This window comes from Chamaea fasciata, unplaced genomic scaffold (assembly GCF_029207755.1).
Source record: "Chamaea fasciata isolate MVZ Bird 193981 ecotype frontalis unplaced genomic scaffold, bChaFas1.0.hap1 SCAF_3, whole genome shotgun sequence".
In the NCBI taxonomy this organism is placed as follows: Eukaryota; Metazoa; Chordata; class Aves; order Passeriformes; family Sylviidae; genus Chamaea; species Chamaea fasciata.
The window spans coordinates 111,267,346-111,291,421 of NW_027094088.1; the positions used below are offsets into that span (position 1 = coordinate 111,267,346).

The window sequence follows — 24,076 nt, forward strand, 5'->3', positions numbered from 1 at the left end:
ACCAGTAGTTCCCAGGCTCTTGACTCACCAGCCAGGAATGATCCAGGAGTTCCCAGCCTCCATTTCCCAGGAGCTGTTTGTCCTTTCTGTGTTCCGTCCCCTGGCACCAATGCACCCCCCTGCCTTAAAATCAACAACCATGAGCCCAGGCACTGATGGACCTCAGAGTCACAGGGTGGGTTGGGTTGGAAGGGACCTTGGAGATCATCCCATTCCACCTTCCTGCCATGGGCAGGGACATATTCCACCATCCCAGGTTGCTCCAAGCCCTGTCCAGCCTGGCCTTGGACACTTCCAGGGATCCAGGGGCAGCCACAGCTTCTCTGGGTAACCTGTGCCAGGGCCTCCCCACCCTCACTGGGAAGAATTTATTCTCAATATCTCATCTAAATCTCTCCTGTTTTTGTTTAAAACCACTTCCCCTTGTCCATTCACCTTCCACCTCCTTGCAAGGCTTTGCTCCACTCCAAACCCCTCTCCTGGTGAACACCCCTGCCCTTCTTCCTTTGGAGAGATCAATACCAGGATAAAAAGATCAATACCAGGATAAAACCTTGGCTAATCAAACAGTTCATCAGAGCTGCTTGTCCAAAGCCCAAAGCCATTGCAGCAGAGCTCTGCAAGCCCCCGACAGCCTCAAGGGTCTCACCCTTCTCCTTCCATGCCCCTTCTGCCACCACAGGGCCTGTTCAGCTGTAAAATAAAACACAATTGAGCTGAAAAGAGCTGAAATTTCAAGCAAAAGCTTAATCCAAGTCGCACCCACCCACATCCCTCCTGTGGGAAGCAAAGGACACAGTAATAAAGAAGATTCAGCAGTGTAATTAAAGAACTGTTTAGTCTTCAAGGTTTTAATTTAAACAGACACATCTACTATGCTCTCAACATATCTACAGCACAGTTTACAGCCACTTTGTATCTGTTTTGTTCCCCCCAAATGGCTGAACCTTGAGCCATCATCTTCTTTTTCCTCTGTTTTGTTACTTTTTTTGTTGTTGTTTGCAATAAATTTCACACAGCAGCAGCAGCAGCAGCAGCTGGGATTCTGTACACAGACAGCAAATACCTAACACCAGCACACAACTCCCAGCCCTGGCATTTCAAATTGTACAGGAAAAAAAAATTCAAAGACTGATGCAGCAGCCAAGTCCAAAGAGCAGTCCCAGATGTTGGGCCAGCAGTGCGCCCATCACTTGAAGGGGCAGTAGTGAACAGACACATGTCACACAGTGCTGCTGTGGCAGGACACAGGCAGTGCTGGCAGAAACCTCACCCCTCACACGACGACAGCACTGCCCAAGGCTTTAGCAAAGCACACATGAGACACCAAAAAACGCTGTACAGTGCAATTTTAAATTAGATCCTATGCAACAGGGACAATAGTGCACGTCAAAACCAGCGCCACATTCAAGAGTTAATCGATACAATCAAAATATTGAAGGTACATATCTCATATTTCCCTTATGAAAACTGTGCAAGTTAGTTCCTTTTCCCTTTTTTTTTTTTTTTTTTTTTTTTTTTGTAAATGGCAGAGTGTCCTTGTGGATTGCCCCCAATATTTGGAGATGGGGCTTTCAGTGTCCAGCTTGTTACACAAAGAATGCGTGCAAAAGAGCAGGAGCGGGGTGGCAGCGAGGGCATAAGGCAGTGGCACAGGGAGGAGCCAGAGCTGGGCACTGCCCCAGCTCAGGAAGACACAGGGAATCTGCATACTTGGGGCAGGGATCCCCCTCAGAGGGAGCAAACCCATCCCTGATGTTAAACATGTGATTTAACAGGAGAGGCAAGCAGCAAAGCAAAGAATGGGAGCAACCTGCTGTGAATGTGGAGCCTGGGAGGCACTGGGAATGGCAGAGCTCAAAGGGAATGTGGGAGCAGCATGGCAGGACAGCTCTGGGAAGCGCCCTGTGCCAGGAGAACTTCCACCACCACACATCTTGTCCCCACGCCATCTCTTGAGCCACACAGCCTGTGCAGGGACAAGGTGCAGCATGGCCCAGAACTGTGGAATAAACTGCAGGGGCTGCTCAGGAGGACACCAGCAGTGCCACAGGAAAAGCACATTCCCAGGATCCACCTTCCCAAGGCATGCACAGCGTTGGGGTGTGGATTCCACAGAAGTGGAGGCTGAAACTGATGCCAGCTCTGAGGGAATGCGCTGCCTTTTGTTGGCTGTCACAGCTGGTTTCCCAATTTCCTCGGATGCCTGCAGTTAGCAGGAGAGGCTGGAGCAGCCAGGCAATTAGATCCACAAAAACCCTCTCTGCTCCTCTATTATTTAGCTCAATCTATAATTACTGTGTTAGGGAATTGCATAACCTTTAGGAGTGTTTCATGTACAGTCTGTTACAAGGAAAACAGTGCCTTCTGAATCCTTCCCATCTGGCTGGGGATAATGGATTTCAGATGGAGAAATTCTGAATGGGGTCGGGAAACACCACCCAGGCAGGTGCAGATCCCAAAGATGTCGTTTCAACAGGTGAACAATCATTTTAGGGGCTGATATGAGCAACATAACCAGAGGAATGTGGGTTTGGAGGAGGTCTGCCTCGCCCGTCATGCAGAACAGATCCCCGGCCACCCTGCGCAGCATACACTGTGTCAGACTGGATTTAGGGAACGAGGCTCCAAACCTAAAAATAAATTGGCATTGCAAGCAGGGGGAATTACTCTTCTGCCTTAAGTGAGCAATGTTTCAAAGGGGATTGTGTCATTTTTTAAGCCAGAGGACTTCAGGGCTAGGTTGAGCTTAGGCAAGAAGGAAATAATTAAGGAAATAAGGACTCAACAAAAGGCATTATGGTAGCACTTGACCACTATCACATAATTTTATATCATTTCCTTGGTTATAGAATTTTCTTAGACTGCATTTAGTGGCTACGTGATTTTTGCAGGTTCCTGCCCAGCTACTTCTCCAACTACAGATCCTGCATTTTCACACATGTGAAGTGGCTTTTAAATAAAGGCAGCTTCATTCCATAAACTTGGAAGCTCAACAGTCTGACCTACTGCAGCTCCCTTCATTCCAGCAGAACCAGGCTAACAGGAAGCTCTTTTCTGGATAATCCCAGCCACATGTGCTGCTGTTAATTCAACCTTTCCCAGTCCTGTGGAGTTACCCACGGAATCAAGCTGAAAAAATGCCTCAGGGAGTATTTCAGACCTACCCCTACATGTCTTTTTAAAGGAGAAAAAAAAATCACAAGAGAGAACTCTGATTTTATAAAAAGCAGATTGAAGCCACAGAAACGAAAGAGCAGCTACAAATTACAAAGTTAAATGGGAAAAAAAGCTTATCCCTAAAGTCTTTAAGCAGTTTTAGCAGCTACAAATCATCTAAACTCTTAATGTTTTTTGTAGTGTGATGGCCCCTACCTCTGCAGCAGATCTGTGAGGTCACCTGAACTTCCAGCTTCTGCTTTTGAGGTTTGACAAGATGGGCATAAGAGCACAAGAAGGAAAAGCACATCGGGTGCAACCAAAGTGTTTTGTAGAGCTGTAAATGAAGTGCTGCTCTTGCACCCCGGCAACGCTGTGAACCTGGCCAGGTGTCCAAACCCAGCCAAGGGGGTGGGAATTTCCAAGAAGGCAGCTTGGCTCTGGTTTAAAGGACAGGTCTGAGCCCTGTTCTGCAAGTGAACACCCTTGCCAACTACTAAACCTCTTTGTTTTCCAGGTAGAATTAAAAAAAAAAGTTTCTTCCTCCTTAGGAGATCCTTGTCCATGGGGGACAATTCCACCTGAAGGTCATGGCTTAAACATTAGCAGCAGAATCCCTCCTTCAATTCTGTATTGCACTGAAATGTCTTGATATTTAACTTCCTGCTACCCAGCCAATGCTGAACACAAAAACCCAAGTGTGAGATGTGAAGGCTACTGAGAGTATTGTGTAGACTGGCAGAACCTGTGATTGGATTTTAACAATCTCTAGATTTCCTAGGAAATTAAAGAACTAAGCTGCCTTACCTACTCTTGGAGAGAAAAGGTGCTTCCAGACAAAATGCCTTTACCTACCTATATAGAACTCTGTATATTAATCCTGTGAGTGTTCAACAAAACCAGAAAAAGTCTAAAATAAACTGGAGACATCCTGTCTCTTGGCCCATCCTGGTCAACCACGCAGTTGGAGGTAAAGAGTTCCAGCTTTTGCTGACACTGTACCCAAATCTGAGACAGAAAAGCTGCCAAGAGGGGACATTGTGCCCAGCTGTGTCTTCTGTAAACAAAACAAAAACCCCTCCCCAAAAAAGCAGGGAGGTTCATGGAGTGAAGGGCTCAGCAGTGGGAGGGTCAGCTGTACCCAAGGGCTCAGCAGAACATGCACTTTCCATGTTTCTTCCTGGATGTAAAGGGGAAAGCAAAGGGCTGAGGTGAAGCCCAGCTCAGGGCTCCTCCTGCACCTCCTCATCCTCCGCCTCCAGCTCTGCCAGCCTCCGCCTCAGCGCGTTCACCCGGGCCTGCAGCTCCTTGTTGTACTTGATGATGTTGATCCTTTCTTCTTCGGCCTCCTCCAGGAATCTGGAAGGTCTGTTCCACCTCAGGAAGACACCTGGAAGCCCAGAGACACCCAGGTCACAGGGGGTTCTTGTGACAAGGAGGAATTCATGAAGGTTGTTCACATTCCAGCAGCTCCCAAGTGCACACTTTCATATTTTCTTCCCTTTCCCTCCCCCCTAAATGGCTTCCCCCTCCTCTCCAAGCTCACCATCCTATTAAAAAAAAAGTTAATAAAAGAAAAATGAAAAATGAGGGGGGGCTTCATGCCTTTTCTTCCTCCTACACTTATCAGACCACTGCATGTTCAGCCTCCACCCTGCAGTGGCAGCCTGATTGTGTCACTGTCATGAACTCTTCAGCACCCACAGGATGGGGAAAGTTTCTGCAGCAGGGAACCCACTGCACATGGATTCTCCAGAATGGTCAGCAATGAAGTCTGACTAAAAAAAACCCACAAAAGAGATATTGCCTGCAACAGGGAAAGCAAACCTGGCTCACCTTCCCAGAGCTGCAGGCTCTGTGGGGCCACAGAGGGCCAGATGACGAGGCTGTTGGCCTCATAAAGAGGGTTCTGGAACCTGCTCAGCTCTTCAGGCCTGTTCACCCAGGACCAGAGGGACATGGTCTTCTGAGGCAGCTTCAGTTTAGCCCTAAGAAACCCAGAGGAACAAGTTCAGTTTTATACACTTGGATCTGTAAGGCTCTTGTTAGAACCATACAGACAAGGCCACAAGTTTTTCCATGTGCTACTCCCCCAGATAATTCAAGTTAATCCCTTCACCATCATAGCACAGGGTGTAAACCTAAAGCAATTTACTCAGCCTGGCTGATTGTAATTAGTTTTGAATAAAAGATGGGGAAATTACACTTTTAAGTTGGCTGCATGCTGTCTAGGTGAAGAATCAGTCACCTCCCCACTGTGGTCTGAGTGCCAGGTTTGGAAGGGGACCACGCTCCTGTGTTAAGGTAGAGCTGGGAGGTGGGGCAGGGCTGTGTCAGGGAAGGATGGGAATGGAATTTTGGAGCACATAAAAGCAGTTTTATTGCTGGAATGGGCACGTCTGGCAGGTCCCTCTGGTGGCAGGAAGGAACTGAGCACATGGAGCAAGCTGTGCTGTTTTCCTGGGGCAATCCCACCTCCAGCAGTTACAGGGATCCCCATGCCTCAGATTCCAGCAAATCTCATTCTGCCTGCACTGGCAAATTGAACTGCCAGCCAGGCAGGAGATTCACCACTGCTGTGAATGCTTCAGACAGCACAAGCTTAACATCAGACTTCAGCCCCTGTCTGTGCTCCCAGGCTGATGTGCTCAGATGTGACAGGCAGGTTATTACACATAACATTCAATACTCGTCCGAATTTCAGCTTATTGGTTTCAAGTCTAACTTGGTTTTGCAGATGACTGGCTCAGCAGCCCTGCAGAAGGCAGCAGAGTGTCTTCTAAGCCCAGATTACTTTAAGGACAGAGAGGCTTAGAGGAAGCTTCAAATTGCCTTCCTTCTCTGGAGCATCCCTTCTGTTTTTCCCTTTCTGTCCAGTGGCCTTCAGTCCAGCAGGAGACCATCGGCCAGGAGTCCTGATGGCAGAACTGCCAAGCTCCAAACACGAATCCAAACCTCCCTGGCAGCTGTGGGCAGCTCCAGTCCTTCACCCTGTTTTTACTCCCGGGGGGGTCTCAGGACCACCAGGCTACAGAGTCACGTTCCTCCTTCACAGGTGAGGGACAGAACTGTCAGCTGTGGCCTTTGCCTGCCTCAACCTCCTCCCTCCAGGCCTGCAGGGACAAGTTTGCTTCCCACAGCTGTGACTCACATCAAACTCCAGCTGGTTATTCTTTTATGGAAGAGTTTCTGTATGAGAAACTAAATAAACTGGTGATGGGTGGAGATTTTTGGCCAGGTTGGACGGGGTTTGGAGCAACCTGGGATAGTGGAAGGTGTCCCTGCCCACAGCAGGGGGCTAGAACGAGATGATCTTTAAGGTGTCTTGCAACCCAAACCATTCTACGATTCTGGGACCTTCTTTTAGCCAAATTCAGCCCAACATTTGGAGGACTGAAGTCAAGCATCCTTACCAACCTTTCATTTTCATTGTTTCCCAGGAATGTCCCAAACTGGGAAGCGTAGGCATGTTCAAAGAGCATGATGAGGAACTGCTCGTTGAACTCAAAGGAGCAAGGGAACTGCCGATGGATTTGCCACACACATTCCAAAAAGAGCAGGAACACCGGGGCCTCCCATTTCTGCTTGCTGTTGGAATAGGCTGACTGGGCACAGCGCTGCTGGAAAGGGTGGCCAGCCTGGAGGGAAAGCAAGGACAGCATCACACACCAAGGAATGGGATGTGTGGAAAAAACACTTCAGAGCGAGTTCTGTCCATGCAACTGCTCAGACAGCCAGGGCCAAGCTGTTAGAAAGCATTATCCCTCTGCTGGCACACCAAAAATCTGGGATTCAGTTTTGGGTCCCTCCTGACAGGACATTGAGGGGCTGGAGCGTGTCCAGGGAAGGGGCTGGAGCCCCAGAAGGAGCTGAGAAAGGGGCTCAGCCTGGAGAAAAGGAGACTCAGGGGGGACCTTGTGGCCTCTGTACAACTCCCCAACGGGAGGGGACAGCCAGGGGGTCAGGCTGTGCTCCCAGGGAACAGGGACAGGATGAGAGGAAACAGCCTCAAGTCACACCAGGGGAGGTTTAGATTGGATATTAGGAAAAATTTCTTCATGGAAAGGGTTGTTCAGCCCTGGCACAGCTGCCCAGGGCAGTGGTGGAGTCCCTATGCCTGGAGGGATTCAAAAGCCATGTGCATGTGGCACTGAGGGACACAGATGAGTGGTGGCCTTGGCAGTGCTGGAGGACAGTTCCTGGACTCCAACAGGAGTTGACAATCTTAAAGGTATTTTCCAACCTAAATGGTTCTGTGATTCTGTGACTGATTTCCCTGCCTTTCTCAGGCTGTGTTTGATCAGAGAATGTGAGCAGGAACAAGCTGGGGTGCATGCACTGGAGGATCAGACTGCCAAAGTACAAAGAGCACAACTCAGGTTTTGTGGTTTGGTCTGAACAGTTTTCTCAAATGAGATGAAAGAGGCAAAACTTGGTCCAGTGGAAGGTGTACCTGCCCATGGCAGGAGGTTGGAATGAGAGGAGCTTTAAGCTCCCTTCCAACCCAAACCATTCTTGATAAGAGATGTTTACCCTGAGCACACAAAACAGGCAGTTACCCAAAACAAAAAACCTGCCACGAGAGGCAGAGGCCTGAGCAGTGCCAGAGGGACAAATGACTCAGGTAATGATGCTGCTCTTTAGGACAAAGGACACTCACACTCAGCAGGGCTGTAACAAGGCCCAACCTGCTGGCTGCCTCTCAGGCTATTTCCCAATCCCAGTGACTCTGGAACTGGTGGCTGTTCTCACCAGGGGTGTTTCTTACCTGCAGCCACTCCCTCACTATAAGAGCCTCGAAGCCACGGATGGTCCTGCACCTTGGATCCAGGATGATCTGTGCCAGGGAAGTAACCTGGAGTGTGGAATCAGTTCCTTCACTGCCATGGACTAACACTGAAGCACCTTCCCTGGGAAAGGAAAAGGTGGGAAGGGGTAAGAGTATGAAGGAGCAGAACCCATCCCAGTGGATGCTATTACATCCCACGGACACCAGTGTTGAGGTTTTGCTGGCTCTTCACCACCACTGCAGCCCCATCCCACATGGATCTCACCTGGATACCCATCAACAGTGACCTGAGCTCTGCATCACTAAAGGCTCAAAGTCTTGCTGAGCAGTCTGGATCTCCAGATGCTTTCCCACACTGACAGAAGGTGCACAGTGAGATCTCCCTTGTGCTTCTCACTCTTTGGGATTAGCATCCCTTTGAGTTACAGCTTGGAAGTGCAACTCATCCCATTCCACCCCTGCCATGGCAGGGACAACTTCCACTGTCCCAGGTTGCTCCAAGCCCCATCCAACTTGGCCTTGGACACCTCCAGGGACCCAGGGGAAGCCACAGCTTCTCTGGGCAACTTGTGCCAGGACCTCACCACTGTTATAATAGATTTTTCTCCCTAATATTTAATCTAAACCTTCCTTCCCTACCTAATCTTCACCTTTCTCCATGTTAAGTTTCTAACACTGTTTTCCCCTTTTATCTTTCAGGCCTTTAAGATGCTGAAAGATCTGTCCCAGCCATTCCCTGCCCATGGAAAATACAACAGAACTCTCCTCGTCAGCCCAGCTCTGACCTCCAGATTCCGAGTGAGGCAGGTCAGGCACCTGGAACTGACCTGCCACAGCTCCAGGTAAACACAAAGAGCAAAGCTGAGGTTAAAAGTTATGAAATCAGCCACTGTCCCAACAAGCCAGAAGGGTTTCATCACTGATCTTTCCCATTACATGCTTGCAGGGAAGAATTTCAGATAAAACTATTGATCCAGAGCAATCCTTTCCTGGCACAGCCAGTAATGAAACCAGCACTGTCAGAGCTTTTAAAAAGCACAGATCTCCCATTTTAATGCAGCAGTGCTGTTTCACCACTGAGTCTGCATTTCAGCTGCTTGTGTGCCTGCAGAACACATTCCCCAGCTCCTATGAAAAGTCCCTAAATTTTGGGGTGGGCTTTTCCCACCCAGAGCCACAGATAAAACCAGTTTAGATTCCTGCATCTGGCCTTACAAACCCTGGCACCTGACAGCAAGCATTGGCTCTGCAGCCTGAGGTCTGAGCACGAGTCAGCTGAATCAGCAGCATTTGTGAAAGAAATGTCAGGTTAAAAGAGGTCACAAGCACTTAGAAGGGATGAGCAGGATTGCTTGGATAGGGCTGTGGAGATAAAAATGTAAGAGGGGAAAAGCACTGGACCAATTCCTGGGGAAAACAAGGAGATGACACTGTTTTAACCTCTGGGAGTGAGGTGTGATACTGGAAATTCGCAGCTGAAAAGAAGTGACTTCTTTAAAAAAAAAAAAAAAAAGACATCTCTGTGTCCCCTATTCCAGGCCACCAAATAGCATCTCAGGTGGACCCATTTTAACCCAAACCTTCCATAAAACTCTCTAAATTACCCTGACTGCAGCAGACATAGGAATATACCTTAAACACATGATTCAAAACCTTTTCTTAGCAGAGATTTCATCCCTCCTCCTGATTTATTGGAGCAACATTCCTTCACCATGAGGGAACAGAATCCTCCATGGGTACAAGTGAGCCAGACCACGATGGGCAGTTATTGATACTGCCAGAGGTATTTAATGAGCAATCTGTAAACCAGTGAATGAGCAACCCAAGACTTTCTGCAGGAGATTTACCTGTCAATGCACTGAGCAGCCAGACAAGCTGCAGTCAGCAGCTCCTTGATGTGAGTGAGCCAGTTGGAAGCTTCCAGTTTACTGAGCCAGCGGTCCATGTTGTGTGACTGGTCATTGCAAGCCTCCACCAGCTTGATGAAGCTCTCCTGCAGGATATTAAACCTTTGGGAAAAGGAAAACATTGTTGAAAGCACAAGCAATAACATAGGAACGAGGACATGGATTATTTAGTGTTTGTATATTGTGTTTATTCATTCCTCTCTCTCTGGTGCTGTAAATAATCAGCAACAAATGAAAGTTCATATAAAATCTTTAGAAGCAAAACCAAACACTTCAAGTGTTTTCCAGGAAATTCTTTATTTAACTGCTCAAGAGCTGGCCTACAGCTCCAGTAACATTACTGCATGTCTGTGTAGAAGGATTCCCCAAAATCAAGGCTTTAAGAGAAATTGAACAAGGCCAGACCAGAAGTCTGTTTTATTAAGTAAATTTAGTAATTTAGTAATTTATTGAGTAATTCAGTCTCCAAATGATTGAACAGTATTAGATGTCCAGAGAAAGCACTGGATCACAGAATCATGGAATAGTTTGGGTTGGAAGGAAACTTAAAGCCCATCTCATTCCAACCCCCCACCAAGGGCAGGGACACCTTCCACTATCCCAGACTGCTCCAAGCCCTGCCCAACCTGGCCTTGGACACTTCCAGGCATGGGGCAGCCACAGCTTCTCTGGACAAATCCTCTGGATAAGAGGAGTGTGACAGTCACAGAACAAACCATCCCCTGCAGAAGTTTTCTGGCAAAGTACCTGCTCCTTCCTGGACAAAGGGGAACACAGGAAGGCTGGAGTGTGGCTGAAGATGGGTCAGGAAAAGAAACAGCACAGGGAGATGCCTGATGGCTGAAACCCTCAGCAGGCTGCTCAGAACAAGGAACCAAACCAAAAATCCCTTTATCATCCACATATCCTGGTTTTGCCCCAGAAGGAACACGACCCTGTTGCCAGGAACCAGGATACATAACTCCTCTGACAGGAGCAGATCCTTCGCGGAGGTATCACTGCTCTGCCAGTGCGACCTGAGCTTGGGGGAAGAGCCTGGTTTCACCCACCTCTCGATATATTTGTGAATCCTCCTCCACTGGGGGTAGTGCACCTCTTGTTCAAAGCCCCCTCCCTTGGCCCTGGCCTGCTGGGCCACAGTCAGAGTCCGGGTGTCGATGACGAAGCCGCGGCGGCCCGAGCGCAGCGTGGCGTTCACCAGCTTCTCGTCCTCCTTGCAGCGCCGCCCGTTGGTGCCTGTCAGGGGCTGGCTGCTCCTCAGCATGGCCTGGGGAGACACAAAACCATGGATGAGGCCACTGAAGTGCAGGGAATTCTGACTGGAAGGCACCAAGCACTCGAGCTCCAAGCCTTGCCCTGAATCCTTCAGTTGTTTCAAGTTCGATCCCTCTCAAGGATTGAATGTGTTTAAAAACTGAACTAGAAATCCTGGAATCCAGCAATCGTTTGGCTGGGCAAGTTTTAAATGCCAGGCATCATCTTAGAGGCTGCATCCCTTCAGTTATGCCTCAAGTACCATCTTGGTGAACTACTGAGCTGCCCTGTTGCTGATGGCTCCTTTACAAACCCTGGCAGTGTTTTAAATCCCTGGAAGTGTTCAAGGCCAGGTTGGATAGGGCCCTGAGCAGCCTGACCTGGTGAGAGGCATCCCTGCCCATGGCAGGGGGTTGGAATTAGATGGCCCCTAAGGATCCTTCTGACCAAAACCATCCTGTGATTCTATGAAACCAACTTTTTCAGGATTGTCATTTTCAACACTCTTCTTAAAACACTCAAATTGCTCATGTGTTAAAGGTGACATTTTTACTACATGGATGGACTAATAAACCTCAAGTCCACAGACTGATGAGCTGAGATTTCTCTTCAGCCAGTGCCTTTCAATTCAGAAGCACCCCCGCAGTTCAAATCATAATGAAAATGTGAGGGCAGCCAGTCAGCAACTCCAGCTACAGCTGAGAACTCAGAGCCAGGAGGGCAATGAGAGCAATGGCATTACTGTCACAACTGCAACACTCAGAGCCAAATACCGTTGTACTCCTCACAGGAAACATGCACAATTTGGAGAGAGACAACTGAGCAAAAATCTTCCTTCAATAGTTTTCAGTTGAGCTGAGAAAAAGCTAAAAGCACAACTGATGTGGACTAGGTGGTTGCAAAGAAAAAAGAAAATCCCAAGGTACTTCTGAGTCAGACTAGACAGCTTCAAATTAAAGGCTTACAAATCTTGGCCACAGGAGGTGAGAAGGCATTGGAGCATTTGAGGAGACTGTTTAAGTTTAAAAGGGGCAGGTTGGACATCCCAGCATCCTCAGAACTGGTTACATCAGCAAAAGACACAATTACCCAACACTTTCATACAGTGCATTTCTTAATTACAATGTATCAGTCACTCCATTAGATTCTGGCTTGTCAAAGTCAGTGCAAAACCAAGACTTTGCTACTCCTAAATCGAGTTACCCTGCCAGGCTCGGAGAACAGATTGTTCTGATCCTCCTTTCACAGTCACACAGCAGGAGCAGCGCTGGCTCTGCTGTCACCGTGGCTGTGATGAGGCCCCACTGCTCACAGACAGGACAATGTGGCTCCTGCCATCCTTGCCATGAAAACTCTTGGCAGACACAGCCAGTCAGGGTGCCAGCAGTGGCTTTACAAGCCTCATCTTGTCCTTACAGCTGTAAGCGAGCTCCTGCCATGCACATTCCCACCCAAGCAGATTAATGGCTATTTCTAGGACGGCGATTACTCATTCCATCAACCCAGAACCAGCTTCACTGAAGAAGCTGGAAAATAAACCAGGAGTTTTGTTAATTCCAGAGGCATGAAACCAACTGGTTCCCACCCTTCCTTCAGGCACAAGCAGCCCTCAAGGCCAGCTCACCATCCCATTTTTCTTGTGGTAGTAGCTGAGCACAGGGAAGCGGCCGCCGTGGCGGAACAGGGCGACTTTGCGGAGTGCGTCGTCGTCGATGGATTTGGGGACGATGACAACTGGAGGGTAGGAGGGACACACAGAGAATTCCTTGTTCACACAGCTCAGACGCCACTCATTGGTCTGAAAAACACCAGAACCCAGCTCTGGGTCAGAAAAGACGTTATATGCAGGATAAAGAGTCATCATATTTTTTGATCTGTTCCGTTTGCACCAAAAGTTGTCCTTTAAGTAGCCATTTTTACAGGGCTGCTGAGCCATTAATTTTTCCAGCACATCCCTTGGTGCTCCCTGCAATCATCTCCATGCAGCAGCTCCCAGAAGCTCATTCCCCAGAGTGCAGATAAAGCTCAGAAGCAATGGAAGAATGATCAGGTGCCTCTGCGTCTTAAGCAACAGTTCCCCCTCTGGTTTATCCACATCCTCAAACAGCACAAAATAAGCCCATGTGGGCAGAAACGGGTGATTGTGGCTTTAAATTATTTCACAGGCACAGCAGACAGCAAGGGGAGACCCCACAGAGAAATGTACTCCCACAACAGGAGCAACAAGTTTCTTTAGAAACAGGGAATATGGGCCCAACCCTCCATCTGTGCTGAAAGAAGAGTTCACAAGACAAAGGTAGCCAAGAAAGGCAAGAATTTCCACCCACCCCAGATCAAGCTGCTTTGAGGTTAAAATTTCAATTTAAACATCTGCAGGTTGGTTCTTTTCCGTGGGCTCAGCTACAGTTCTTCCTCCTAAAGCACCTTCTGGAAGCAGCCCAGCAGCCAAGCACTGAGGGCTCCCTCTGATGGAACTTCTCCAGCTCCCAAGAGCCAAAGCCCTGGGAAAGAAGTGCTGAATGTGGCACCTCACAGGCACTTGGCATGAGAATTCCTGAGCTACCTGATACCCAGGGTCACCCACAGGCCTTGGCTCCAGCTCAGGGAGAAAGGTCAATGAGGAGCTCCTGCAGCTGGGAGAGACCTCAGAGATCCAGCAAACCTCTGCTCATCTGAGTTCAAGGAGAGTTTGAGGCAGACAAAAAAGGCAGAGGGATAAAGCAGGCAGGATAAAGTGAGAAAAGAGCACAACAACTAAATTAGGCTGTGACAAAACACACAAAATCCACATCAGTTCAGGTCTGTTGGCTCAACATGAATTAATTGCACATCTCTGATCAGAATTCCTTTTTTCCAGATCCTCACTATCTCTTGCCACACACCTCCCGATATTGCTACCTACTTATATAAATCTACCTGACTGGCTCCCTGGTCCAGTGGAAAACTGGGATCAATTCAGGAATGTCTTCTGGCAATGAAGCCTTTCCATCAGCTGAAGCAGCTGATCTGACTCACAACACTACTTCAGCAGCAGCTCCAAGGCATGGGATGTGTGGCTTAGGAGACAGGAAAATTGTCCTTTTTTTGGTGGCAGCCTAAAAAAGATGCCGGGAAAAAAATAAACATCAGCATCAAGAGCAGCAATTGCTGCCTGTTTGCAGCAGCCCAGCTGGACAGTTTTGCACCATCCCTTTGCTATAACCTTATTTCATTATTCATTAGCCTCAAAATAGCTCCTCTGAAGAGCTCCATTTTATAAAAAGCAGAGCTTCTCCCAGATGCAAAGTCGAATTGCCTCTGGCCATTGTGTTGTGGGCAGAGATGAAAACTTCTGGGACACAAAAGGGACGTGGCTGGTCACAGCTCCAGCTTTTAAGGCACCAGCAATGGGATTTTTAACAGGGTTTTTGGGGTGTCTGTGCTAATTTACATAGGAGGGTGTGCAGTTTGATTACCATGAACAAGATACGCATGGATCTGGAATACAGAACTGATAAAAACCTCACTGGGACACAGGATGTGCAGAAGGCAAAACCAGAGCTTTGGGGAATGTGTGGGAGCCTGGCTGTCACTGGCACCACCAGTATGGAAAGGAATGGAGGAGCAGCACCTGATTTATCCCCCACTCTGGTAAGTTAACCCTGCCCACAACCTGTTCTCCTCCCCATTTACACTAGAGACAGAGGATCCCTGTTATGTCATCCCGGTGTCATTTCCATGGCAAGGAGGAGGAGGAGCCTGGCAGCACTCGGCACCATTTGTCTTCCTTCCAACAGCTCCTGCTGCAGAGATCCCATTAACCTCTGCACTGCCAGCTCCAGACTGCCCAAATCAACTCCTTTAGCTCTGGCCTGGCTGGAATTTGGAAGCAAAAAGGGCCATCAATAACTGGAAGAGTGAGGCAGCAGCAGAGGAAGCAGAAGGACTGCAGGGAAAGGGATGAAGGGAGACCTGACTTTCAACCAGGTAATTGTGCTGTGTGAAGCTCAGGGAGTGCAAAGTGAACCCTTAATTCTCCCAGCAAGACATCTGAGCTTTTAGGAATCAAAAAAAGTTAAGGGTAACGAGGACTGGGCAGCAAGGAGAGACAACTCCAGAGAAAAAAAGATTTCTAAACCCACTGCAGGATCAACTCTTGAATTTCTACATTTTTTTTGTCCTAATAGTTGTTTATAGAGACATTGATTCCCAAATGTCCAAGCTATCATTTCTCCTAAAACTTAAGATTGCCAGGAGAGGTTGTTTTCCACAAAACATTGGGAAACAAGTCAAGCTCTACCAATAAGCCTTAAAAAAAAAAAAAGTCAAGAACCCAGCATGGATCTTGGGAGATCCTGCAAAGTAGCAAAGCCAGAGGGGATTCCCAAGGGACAAGCCCTGCTGGGATCAGATTGTGCATGGACAAGGAGCAGAACAGATGTAAAGACTGATGCTTGTTTGAAAAGAGCAAAATATGCTTCACAATTACCATTTAACCTGAGCCCAAACCCAGAAAATTCTGATTTTTAAAAGGAGCCCTGACACGAAGATGAAGCACAGCTGAGTTGTTCAGAACCCTGAGATTTTTCCTGCTAAAAAGGGAAAGAAAAGAGATAAAAAGGGAGGGGGAAATGAAAAAAAAAAAAAAAAAAAAAAAAAAAAAAAAAGAGAGAGATAAAGACAGGGAAAGAAAGAGAAAAAGGGGGGAAAGGAAAAAGGCAGGAAAGAAAAAAAATGGAAAAAGGGTAAAGAAAAAAGAGGGAAGGGGGTAAAGAAAAGAAACAAGGAGGGAAAGAAAAGAGGAAGGAAAAGGAAAGAAAAAGAAAGAAAAGGGGCAAAGAAAAGTAGAATGAATCAAGTGATTTTCTTGGCAATAAAATGCCTTTATTTTAATTATCTTGTCAGTGTACAAACTTCTCAGGCCTCCTCACTTCATTTCAGGAAACTGAATTTCCAGAGTTGGTTTGCAGCATCCTGCAGCTCTGGAATTTGGCAGAAGAGAAACCTCTTGGCTCTCCTCTGACTGCTCAGAGAAAATATGACCCCCTGCACATCCTCGGAATTCCTTTCAGCCCCTCACTGTGCAGTGAAGAACACAAATTACATATCATATTATCTAAATATCTAATGTATTACCTAATTTTTTTAAAAAGTACTAACTTTTACTCTGCACTTTGCCATCAGAGGGTGTTGAAAACAACTGTCCTGTAGCAGATAAACGTGGGATTAATGAATTACTAGAGCTGTTGGGTGGGTGAAATAGTTTTTGACTTGCTATACTACTGGGGAAGGTACAGATCCAGATGGATGATTTAGCAGAGGCAGGAACCTTTGGAATTCTACCCATCTGACTTGTGGGAGGAAGATTTAAATCAGCCATTTCCTTGTTCCAGCCTGTCACATAAAGCAGGGTCATTACAGAACAAGAATTATTTGATCAACAAGACATTCATCTGTTGTTCAGGAGATGTAAATCATTGGAAGGTGGCTTTTGACACCATTTTGTTCAAAATGTGAACTTTTTGGGTTAAAGAGCCAAGAATTAATCAACAGCTGTCAGGCATGGAGATTTTAAAGGAATGAATGATTGCCCTGGAAACGTGGTGCTAAAAAAGTAATGAGGTTTTTAAATGTAATTCTTACACAGAGAATATGTTCAGAAAGGCAAGAGATTGATAAATGAAGTTTTAAATCCCTGAAAAAATAAGGGAAAAAAAGCACATCAATGGATCCATGTGCTGGATGTGATAACAGCTGCTCTGCCTTTGGATGGCAGAAGAAGATAAGACACATCAGAGTGCTCTAATGAGACAAAAATAGCAAAGCCTCTGAACCCCTTTAATTTTCTGATGATTTCATCAACTGAATTTGGTCAAGCTGATCACATTATTAAGTTGTTACTCATAGCCAGGAAGTGATTCAGGCTGCAGGCAAGCTGGGCTGCAGAGAAAAGCAACCAAAACAAAAAAAAAAAGAAAAATCAATGTTCTTGGATGCTGCACTAATGGATGTGGGCTCAGAAACCTGAGCTGCTGGAGCAAGAGCACAGAGTGGATGTGAAACAAAGAGCTGGAACACAGAGATGCAAATCCAAGGAATTATTAAAACAGATTCCCAAGATAGTTCCCAAATTCAGCATCCTAGAAGGACACAACAGGCAATGCCACAAGAACAATTCCTACCCAAAACAAAATCAGTGTGTTCAGCAGCACCTGGAAAAAGAGAACTGAAAGTTTCCTGTTTTTTGAACCTCCTGAATATTTCCCCAGCATCAATTAAAGGAAAAAGTGTTTCAAACTGGGCATCTTCATTGCCATCCACCTACAGAACAGTTTTTTTTTAACCAATGTCATTTCAATGAAAGGTTTGGCAAATATTCTTCTCATTCTACTCCAGATCAAAATTAAGAACAACAAAGCCAGGAAAAAGGATTTCAATTTGTTCTTCCAATTAGAGAACCACCCCCAAAGGCCAAAAACATTTCCTACCTTTGTGATTTCCCGAAAAAGGCCTCAAACCTCCACTTGTACAAGGTGAAGCAGCAAAACAAATGTCTGACATTACACAGGGAATATTTCAACAATATTTCAACACTCACTTCTCACCCAGGAACCAAATGGAGTTTTAAACCATCTGTGATTTCCAGACCAGCCACTGCTGGGTGAAACAGTTCCCAGAACATTCAAGTGCCTGGGCAAATCCCTCAAATCCCACTCACCACTGAGCTGAGGAGCTCAAACTCTTGTTCCAGCAGAAAGGAGGACCAGCCATCCTCCAGGACCTCAAACATGGGCCGGTAGAAGAAGGGATACATGAGGGTGACTGAATCCAGGGTAGAAAGTGCCTGTGTGGACAAGAGAAATCATGGAATCTCAGCTAGGGGTTGGAAGGAACCTTAAAGCTCATCCCATTCCATGGGCAAGGAAACCTTCCACTATTCCAGGTTGCTCCAAGCCCCATCCAACCTGGCTTTGAACAATTCCAGGGATGGAGAATCCAAAACCTCTGGAAAATACCCCACAACCCCATGTGAAACATTCCAGATTCTACTTTGCCTTTCAAAACACGAAAAACAAAACAAAACAAAAACCCCAAACAAACAAACAAACAAACAAACACCCACAAAAACAAACAAACAAACAAAAAACCCAAACAAAAAAACCAACAAAAAAAAGCGCAAATCCCCCAAACAACAAAACAAAAAGCTCTTAAGGCTGAGGTGAGCTCAAGAGCTGCAGGCTTTTCCTGATTGCTGGTAACTGCTCACCTCAATGGAGCTGGCAATGTTCAGACACTCCTCCATCCCTGGGATGTCCAGCTGGATGATCCTCAGGTCTTTGCACTTTATGACGATGGTGCCCAAGGAGCCCACGAACCTACAGCAGGACAGGAAACAAAAGTCCCATAAAAACCAGGATCCCCTAAGGCAGGAGAAGTGTCACAGCTCTTCCTGCCAGGCATCACCACCATCGGTGGTGATCTGTCTGCAGGCGCACCTTTCATGAAAATAAAGGAGTAAACACAACTCGTTATTTGCTGTTTGCAAGTTTGGCTCTGTTTTCATTTACTCCATCCTTTTGCTGTGGCAGGGAGGGGAGGTATTACAAGACAAATATTACACCACTTGGAGTGTGCCCAGAGGAGCTGTGGCTGCCTCATCCCTGGAAGTGTCCAAGGCCAGGTTGAGGACTGAGCATGGGAAGAAATTCCCTGAGGCTTCCACCCCTCTGCTCCTTTCCTCTCTCAGAAACACACAGGGAAATCAGGAACAAACTCAATCAACAGCAAACTTAATCAGCAACAAATTTAATCAGCACCCAGCAGTTCCCCTATCCCAGGCTCTGTGGGTTTTTTTTAATCCCCGCTGCCTGATTTCTCCAGTCCTGCTGGCAGAAAGGAACTCTGCTCCACCAGGTTTCCTCAAAAGGCTTTAAAAAGCAGGGGAAGGGTTTGGTAATTAACATAAAAATGAAGTATTATTCTCAAGCCGGAAAAAGGGCCAAGGTGAGGGAGCAGAAGACAATGACCAGGTGAGATGGTGCAGGCACTCAGTGAGGGGCAGTGGGGCAGGGAAAACAGAAATGAGGGGGGAAAAGAGACAGCTCTGGATTCTCCGTAGTTAAAAGGGCAAGAAATCCACGGAGCTCTGCATCTGCAACTGAGCTGCACCACAGAGAGCACATTGCTAAAGGGTTATTGATCTCCACAGGCACCTGTAGAAGGAATGGATGATGCTGTTGAGCAGCAGGAGATGATCTGGGGCTGGGCAAGTCCAGAGTCAAATTCTGCCACCGGTTTTGGAGGGTGACACAAAGTAAATCCCTTCAGCAGGGCTCTGATGTCCCTCTCTGTGCACAGTGGGGAAGCTGCATCGTTTATAAAGAGCTTCAGTGAATCCACTGAGCAATGAACACAGATCAGAAGGGGTTAAACACAACCCCTGCAGGACGAAAAAACCAACCTTTGAGATGCAACATCAAACATGAATATCCAAAGACAATGGGAACCCTGCCCTGGGACCTGAGAGAATCATTAAAGTTGGAAAAGGATCATGGAGCCCAAGCTGTGACTGATCCCGACCTTGTCACCTGCCCAGAGCACTGAGTGCCACGTCCAGACACCCCTTGGACACCTCCAAGGATGGGGACTCAAACCTCCCCGGGTATTCCAAGGGTTTAATCACCCTTTTCGTGGAGAAAATCCTCGTCACGCCCAACCTGAACCTCCCCTGGCAATGTCTATGCCCAAAGCATCCTTCCTGCTCTCCACACTCGGATTTGGGACAGCTGAAGTGCCAGCCGGCCTTCCCGACCACGAGGCACTGGGGAAAAGGGGAAGCATCACCTTTTGTCGATGGAGTCGATGTTGGAGTGGAGCAGCCACAGCTCCTCGGCGTTGTCGTGCCGCCGCGACGAGAAGATGAGGTGGTGGCCGGTGAGGCACAGCGTGCCCTCCACGGCCAGGTGGAACGGGCGGTGAAGCACCACGTTATCCGCCCGGGGCGTCTTGATCAGCTCGGCGAACTCCATGCCGGAGAGGAAGGCGGGGGAAAATTCACCGGGAAAACGCGGGGGAGCCTTGGGAACACCGGGCCGGGCAAGGCGGGGAGGGTGTGCGCGGTGCCAGCCGGGCAGGCGGGGGCATCACCTGCGGCGGCGGCGCTCCCGGGGCACCGAGACCCGCGCAGGGCCCCGCGCTCTCCCTCAGGGCCGCGCCGCGGGTGTCAGGAGGATGTCACAGAGGGGAGCGAGGCGGCGGCGCGGGGAGGCCCCGGGTGCTGTCTCGGGGAGGGTGAGGGCGCCGGGCAGCCCCAGGAGCTCCCCGAGATTCCCGGGATTCCCGGGAGTCGCCGGCCGAGCGGGATGGGCCGGAAGCGCCGCCCGGGAGCCTCCCGGGTCACGTGACGCGCGCCCGAACCAATCGGCGCTCACGATCCTCACGGAGACAGAGAAGCGGTTAAAGGGTCCGGCATGCGGCACGGCCCCGGAACAAGCGTTCCGCGGCACTTAACGGTAATGGGCGGGGCTCCGGGCGGGGGCTCGCGGGAGGGGGCGTGGCCTACATGAGGAGCCAATCGGAAGCGAGGAGCGGGGCCTGGGCGGGGCTTGTGGGAAGTAGGCGGGAATGGAGAGGGAATGGGCAGGTATTGGAAATGGAGCGGGAATGGGAAGGGGCAGGGGTTAGGACTAGAGGGGGAATGGGATTGGAGCAGGAATGTGAATAGAGACGGAATGGAGGGGGAACGGGAATAGAGAGGGAATGGAGCAGGTAGAGAGAGGGAATGGAACGGGAATGGGAATAGAGAAGGAATGGGAACAGAGAGCAATGGAGCAGGCAGAGGGAGGAAATGGATTGGGCAGGGTTGGGAATGGAGCGGAAAAGGAGTGGGAAGGGATTGAAAATGGAGCGGAAAGCGAGCGGATAGGGGGAATGGAACGGGGAGGGAAGGCGTGGGAATTGTGAATGGAGCCGGCAGGGAACAGGCAAGGATCGGGAATGGAGCAGGAACAGGCAGGAGGGCAGAGCCGCAGCCCCGGGCCGGGCAGGGAGCACGGCCGGGGTCGAGGCCAGCGGCAGCCGCAGTTTGGGAACAAACCCGCGGGAATTGAGCACACACGCGGCCAGGCACCTGCTGAGCCCAGCCCAGCGCCATCCTGCTCCTCCTAAAAATGGGGAAAAGGCCAAAAATTCAGCCTGGCCGCACCACACGCGGTGTTTTCTGAAATCCCGCTCAGGTTGTTCTCCAAAGCCGCCCCGCTGTGGCGGGGGGACGGTCCCCTCACGCTGCCCAGCAGAGCCCCCCTGCTCTGGGTCATCCCCCGGCTTTTGTGTTTCCATCACAGAGTTACTGAGTGCTTGGGGTTGGAAGGGACGCTAAGGATCATTCAGTGCCACCCCCTGCCGTGGACAGGGATACCTTCCACTATCCCAGGCTGCTCCAAGCCCCGTCCAACCTGGCCTTAGACACTTCCAGGGGTCCAGGGGCAGCCACAGCTTCTCTGGGAAACCTATGCCAGGGCCAACAATTCTTTCCCTATATCCCATCTATCCCTGCCCTCTGGCAGTGGGAAGCCATTCCCTGTGTCCTGTCCCTCCATCTCTTGTCCCAAGTCCCTCTGCAGCTCTCCTGGAGCCCCTTTAGGCCCTGGAAGCTGTGACAGTGCCAACACCCCACAGCCAGCGCTGGTTCTGCAGGGTCAGGGGTGCATAAGCTCGAGTGCTTTTCCATGGTTTAGTCCTGTAAAGTACAGCCCTGTCAGGAAGAGCTTGGGCACAGCTAAACCCCAAACCTTACCACTAAAGTTATTAGTGAAGGTGTGAGCAGGAATGGGGATCCCTAGAAGTGTCCAAGGCCAGGTTGGACAGGGCTTGGAGCAACCTGGGATAGTAGAAAGTGTCCCTGCCCATGGCAGGGGGTGGAACTGGATGGTGTCCCTTTCCATCCAAAATTATCCTGTGATTCCAAACTAAATTCAAGGCTGGTGACGCTGAAATCCAGCATTTACCCCGAGAGTATCTGTGAGAGTGAGAAGGGCTGACCACAAACCTGTGCACTCCCAGGAAAGGTGAAGTTCTAGGGAGTGGGAAAAAGGTGAAGGACTCTCCAGATTTTCAGGGAAAAAAAAAAAAAAAAACAAAAAAACAAAACAAAAAAAAAATCCAGATTTTTCCTGAAGAGGGGCTCTGCTGTCTGCACTGGCCATTTGGGTTGCTGGATGGGAGGGTGGATCCAGGCTCCGATCCAGAGCCAAATATCTCATAGATCTCACTCACCCGGAGAGGCTCCTGCTCCTCAGCCTCCACCTGCTTTATCTCTGGCGAAGAACAAAGCCAAATTGTGGCAATCGGGTCATCAGCCACTCCTGAGGCTCCCTCTGGAGGGGATGGATGGCTCCTGGTGCCATCCTGCCCGGGATTGCTTCAGGTTCAAGGTTGTTCAGCCCCTGCACGATGGAATCAGCCTGAGTGGATGCCAGCGGGCAGGGGTGGGTGACAGCTTGTTCTGGGTAATTGCCCCTGAGAAGGATTGCAGGGGTGTTTGGATTTGGTGACCTGAATTTTTATCCTCTCCCCTGGTGCTGAGTTCAGCCCGAGTTTGTCCAGTTTGTTGCCCGTGTGTCTCGTTAATGCTGGCAGTTTTGGTGATTCCAGTGCCTGGGAATGATTTGAGAGTCTAATTAATGACATTTTAATCTCATAGATTGATACAAAGATTCATAATAAGGATGATTAATCCCTATTATTAACCCCTCTTATGGGGGTTTGCACTGGTGCACATCATCAGAGAGAAGAGGAGTCTCTGGGTGTATCTTGATAGTTTGTGTTGGAAGAGGCCACTATTAAAACTCATCCAGTTCCACACCTGCCATGGCAGGGACACCTTCCTCTATCCCAGGTTGCTCCAAACCCTGTCCAGCCCAGCCTTGGACACTTCCAGGGATAGGGAAGCCACAACTGGACTGGCTGCAAAGGAGAACAAAGGACTTCAGCCCCACAGGCAGTGGGGAAACAGCACTGCTGCCTCTGTGAAGGAGGGAAAAGGCAAATTTGGGCTGTGGCTGCACATGGAGGGACTGATTGTTACCCCAGGGTTGGTCCTGACAACTCTGCAATCCCCAGGAGATGTGTGGGAGGGGATCACCACCCAGCTCAGAGAAAAAACCCAACACATCCAGCCCTCAAGTCAGGGATATACTGGATATTACACAGAAAAAAAGGAGTTAGAGGTGCACTGGGAATGCGCCTCAGAAGAGGAGTGGCTGGCACTGAGATGGGATTCACTGCCTGCCTTTTTCTGTCCTCGTGCTGTAGGGAAAATGAGGTCTGTACTCATTTGTACCTGTACTTGTACCCATCGTGTACTCTAGAACTTGGTTTGAACATCACCTCTCCCAGAGGAGCCCCTGAACGTGGCAGGGAGACCCATCCTGCCTCGATTTTGGCCCTGTGAAATCAGGAGCAGCGAGATTTGGAGCTGCTCCCTGCGTTGTGACACTGCCTGGCACAGCTCAGCCCTGATACCGGTCAGCAAACATTGCCCCAGCCTCGGGAACAATGGGGGACGAACGGGACATGGGGAAGGGAGCAACACACCTCTTGTGCAATAAAACACCGCTGCCAGGCCAGCCTTACCTCTGGGTCCTGCACATCTCACCCTTGTCGGATTATGCCTTTTTCTGACCCAGAGATGGGGCAACTGAGAGGGGTTTTAAAAGCTTTGATTCCATTTTCAGTCTCGTGTGAAGGCTGAGACAATACAGATGTTATAATTCACACCATCACAATCAGAAGCCAAACTATTTTCTAATTACAATACATTATAAGCGTTTCTTGGCCTATCAGCTTTTGCCACACAATGCTGTAAATGCCTTAAAGCCAGTCATCTGAAATGACCCCTCGTGGGTCCTCCTACAATGCATCTTTCATAATTCTGTTTCTCCAAAGTATCTAGTCTTATTGGCAAGGCCATCCTTTGAAACTCGTTTCT

General features: G+C 48.8%; 1 protein-coding gene across 1 annotated transcript; it reads right to left on the reverse strand.

Moving 5' to 3' along the window:
• Positions 1–1,483: 1,483 nt before the first annotated feature.
• Positions 1,484–20,475, reverse strand: MTMR9 (myotubularin related protein 9). The gene is made up of 10 exons (XM_066180115.1): positions 19,933–20,475; positions 18,356–18,464; positions 17,807–17,932; positions 12,734–12,907; positions 10,905–11,122; positions 9,796–9,957; positions 7,928–8,069; positions 6,577–6,797; positions 4,996–5,147; positions 1,484–4,549 (listed from the first exon to the last, which is right to left on the reverse strand). The coding sequence occupies exons 1-10, from the start codon at positions 20,115–20,117 to the stop codon at positions 4,383–4,385; spliced, it is 1,656 nt and encodes a 551-aa protein (XP_066036212.1). The 5' UTR covers positions 20,118–20,475; the 3' UTR covers positions 1,484–4,382.
• Positions 20,476–24,076: the final 3,601 nt, after the last annotated feature.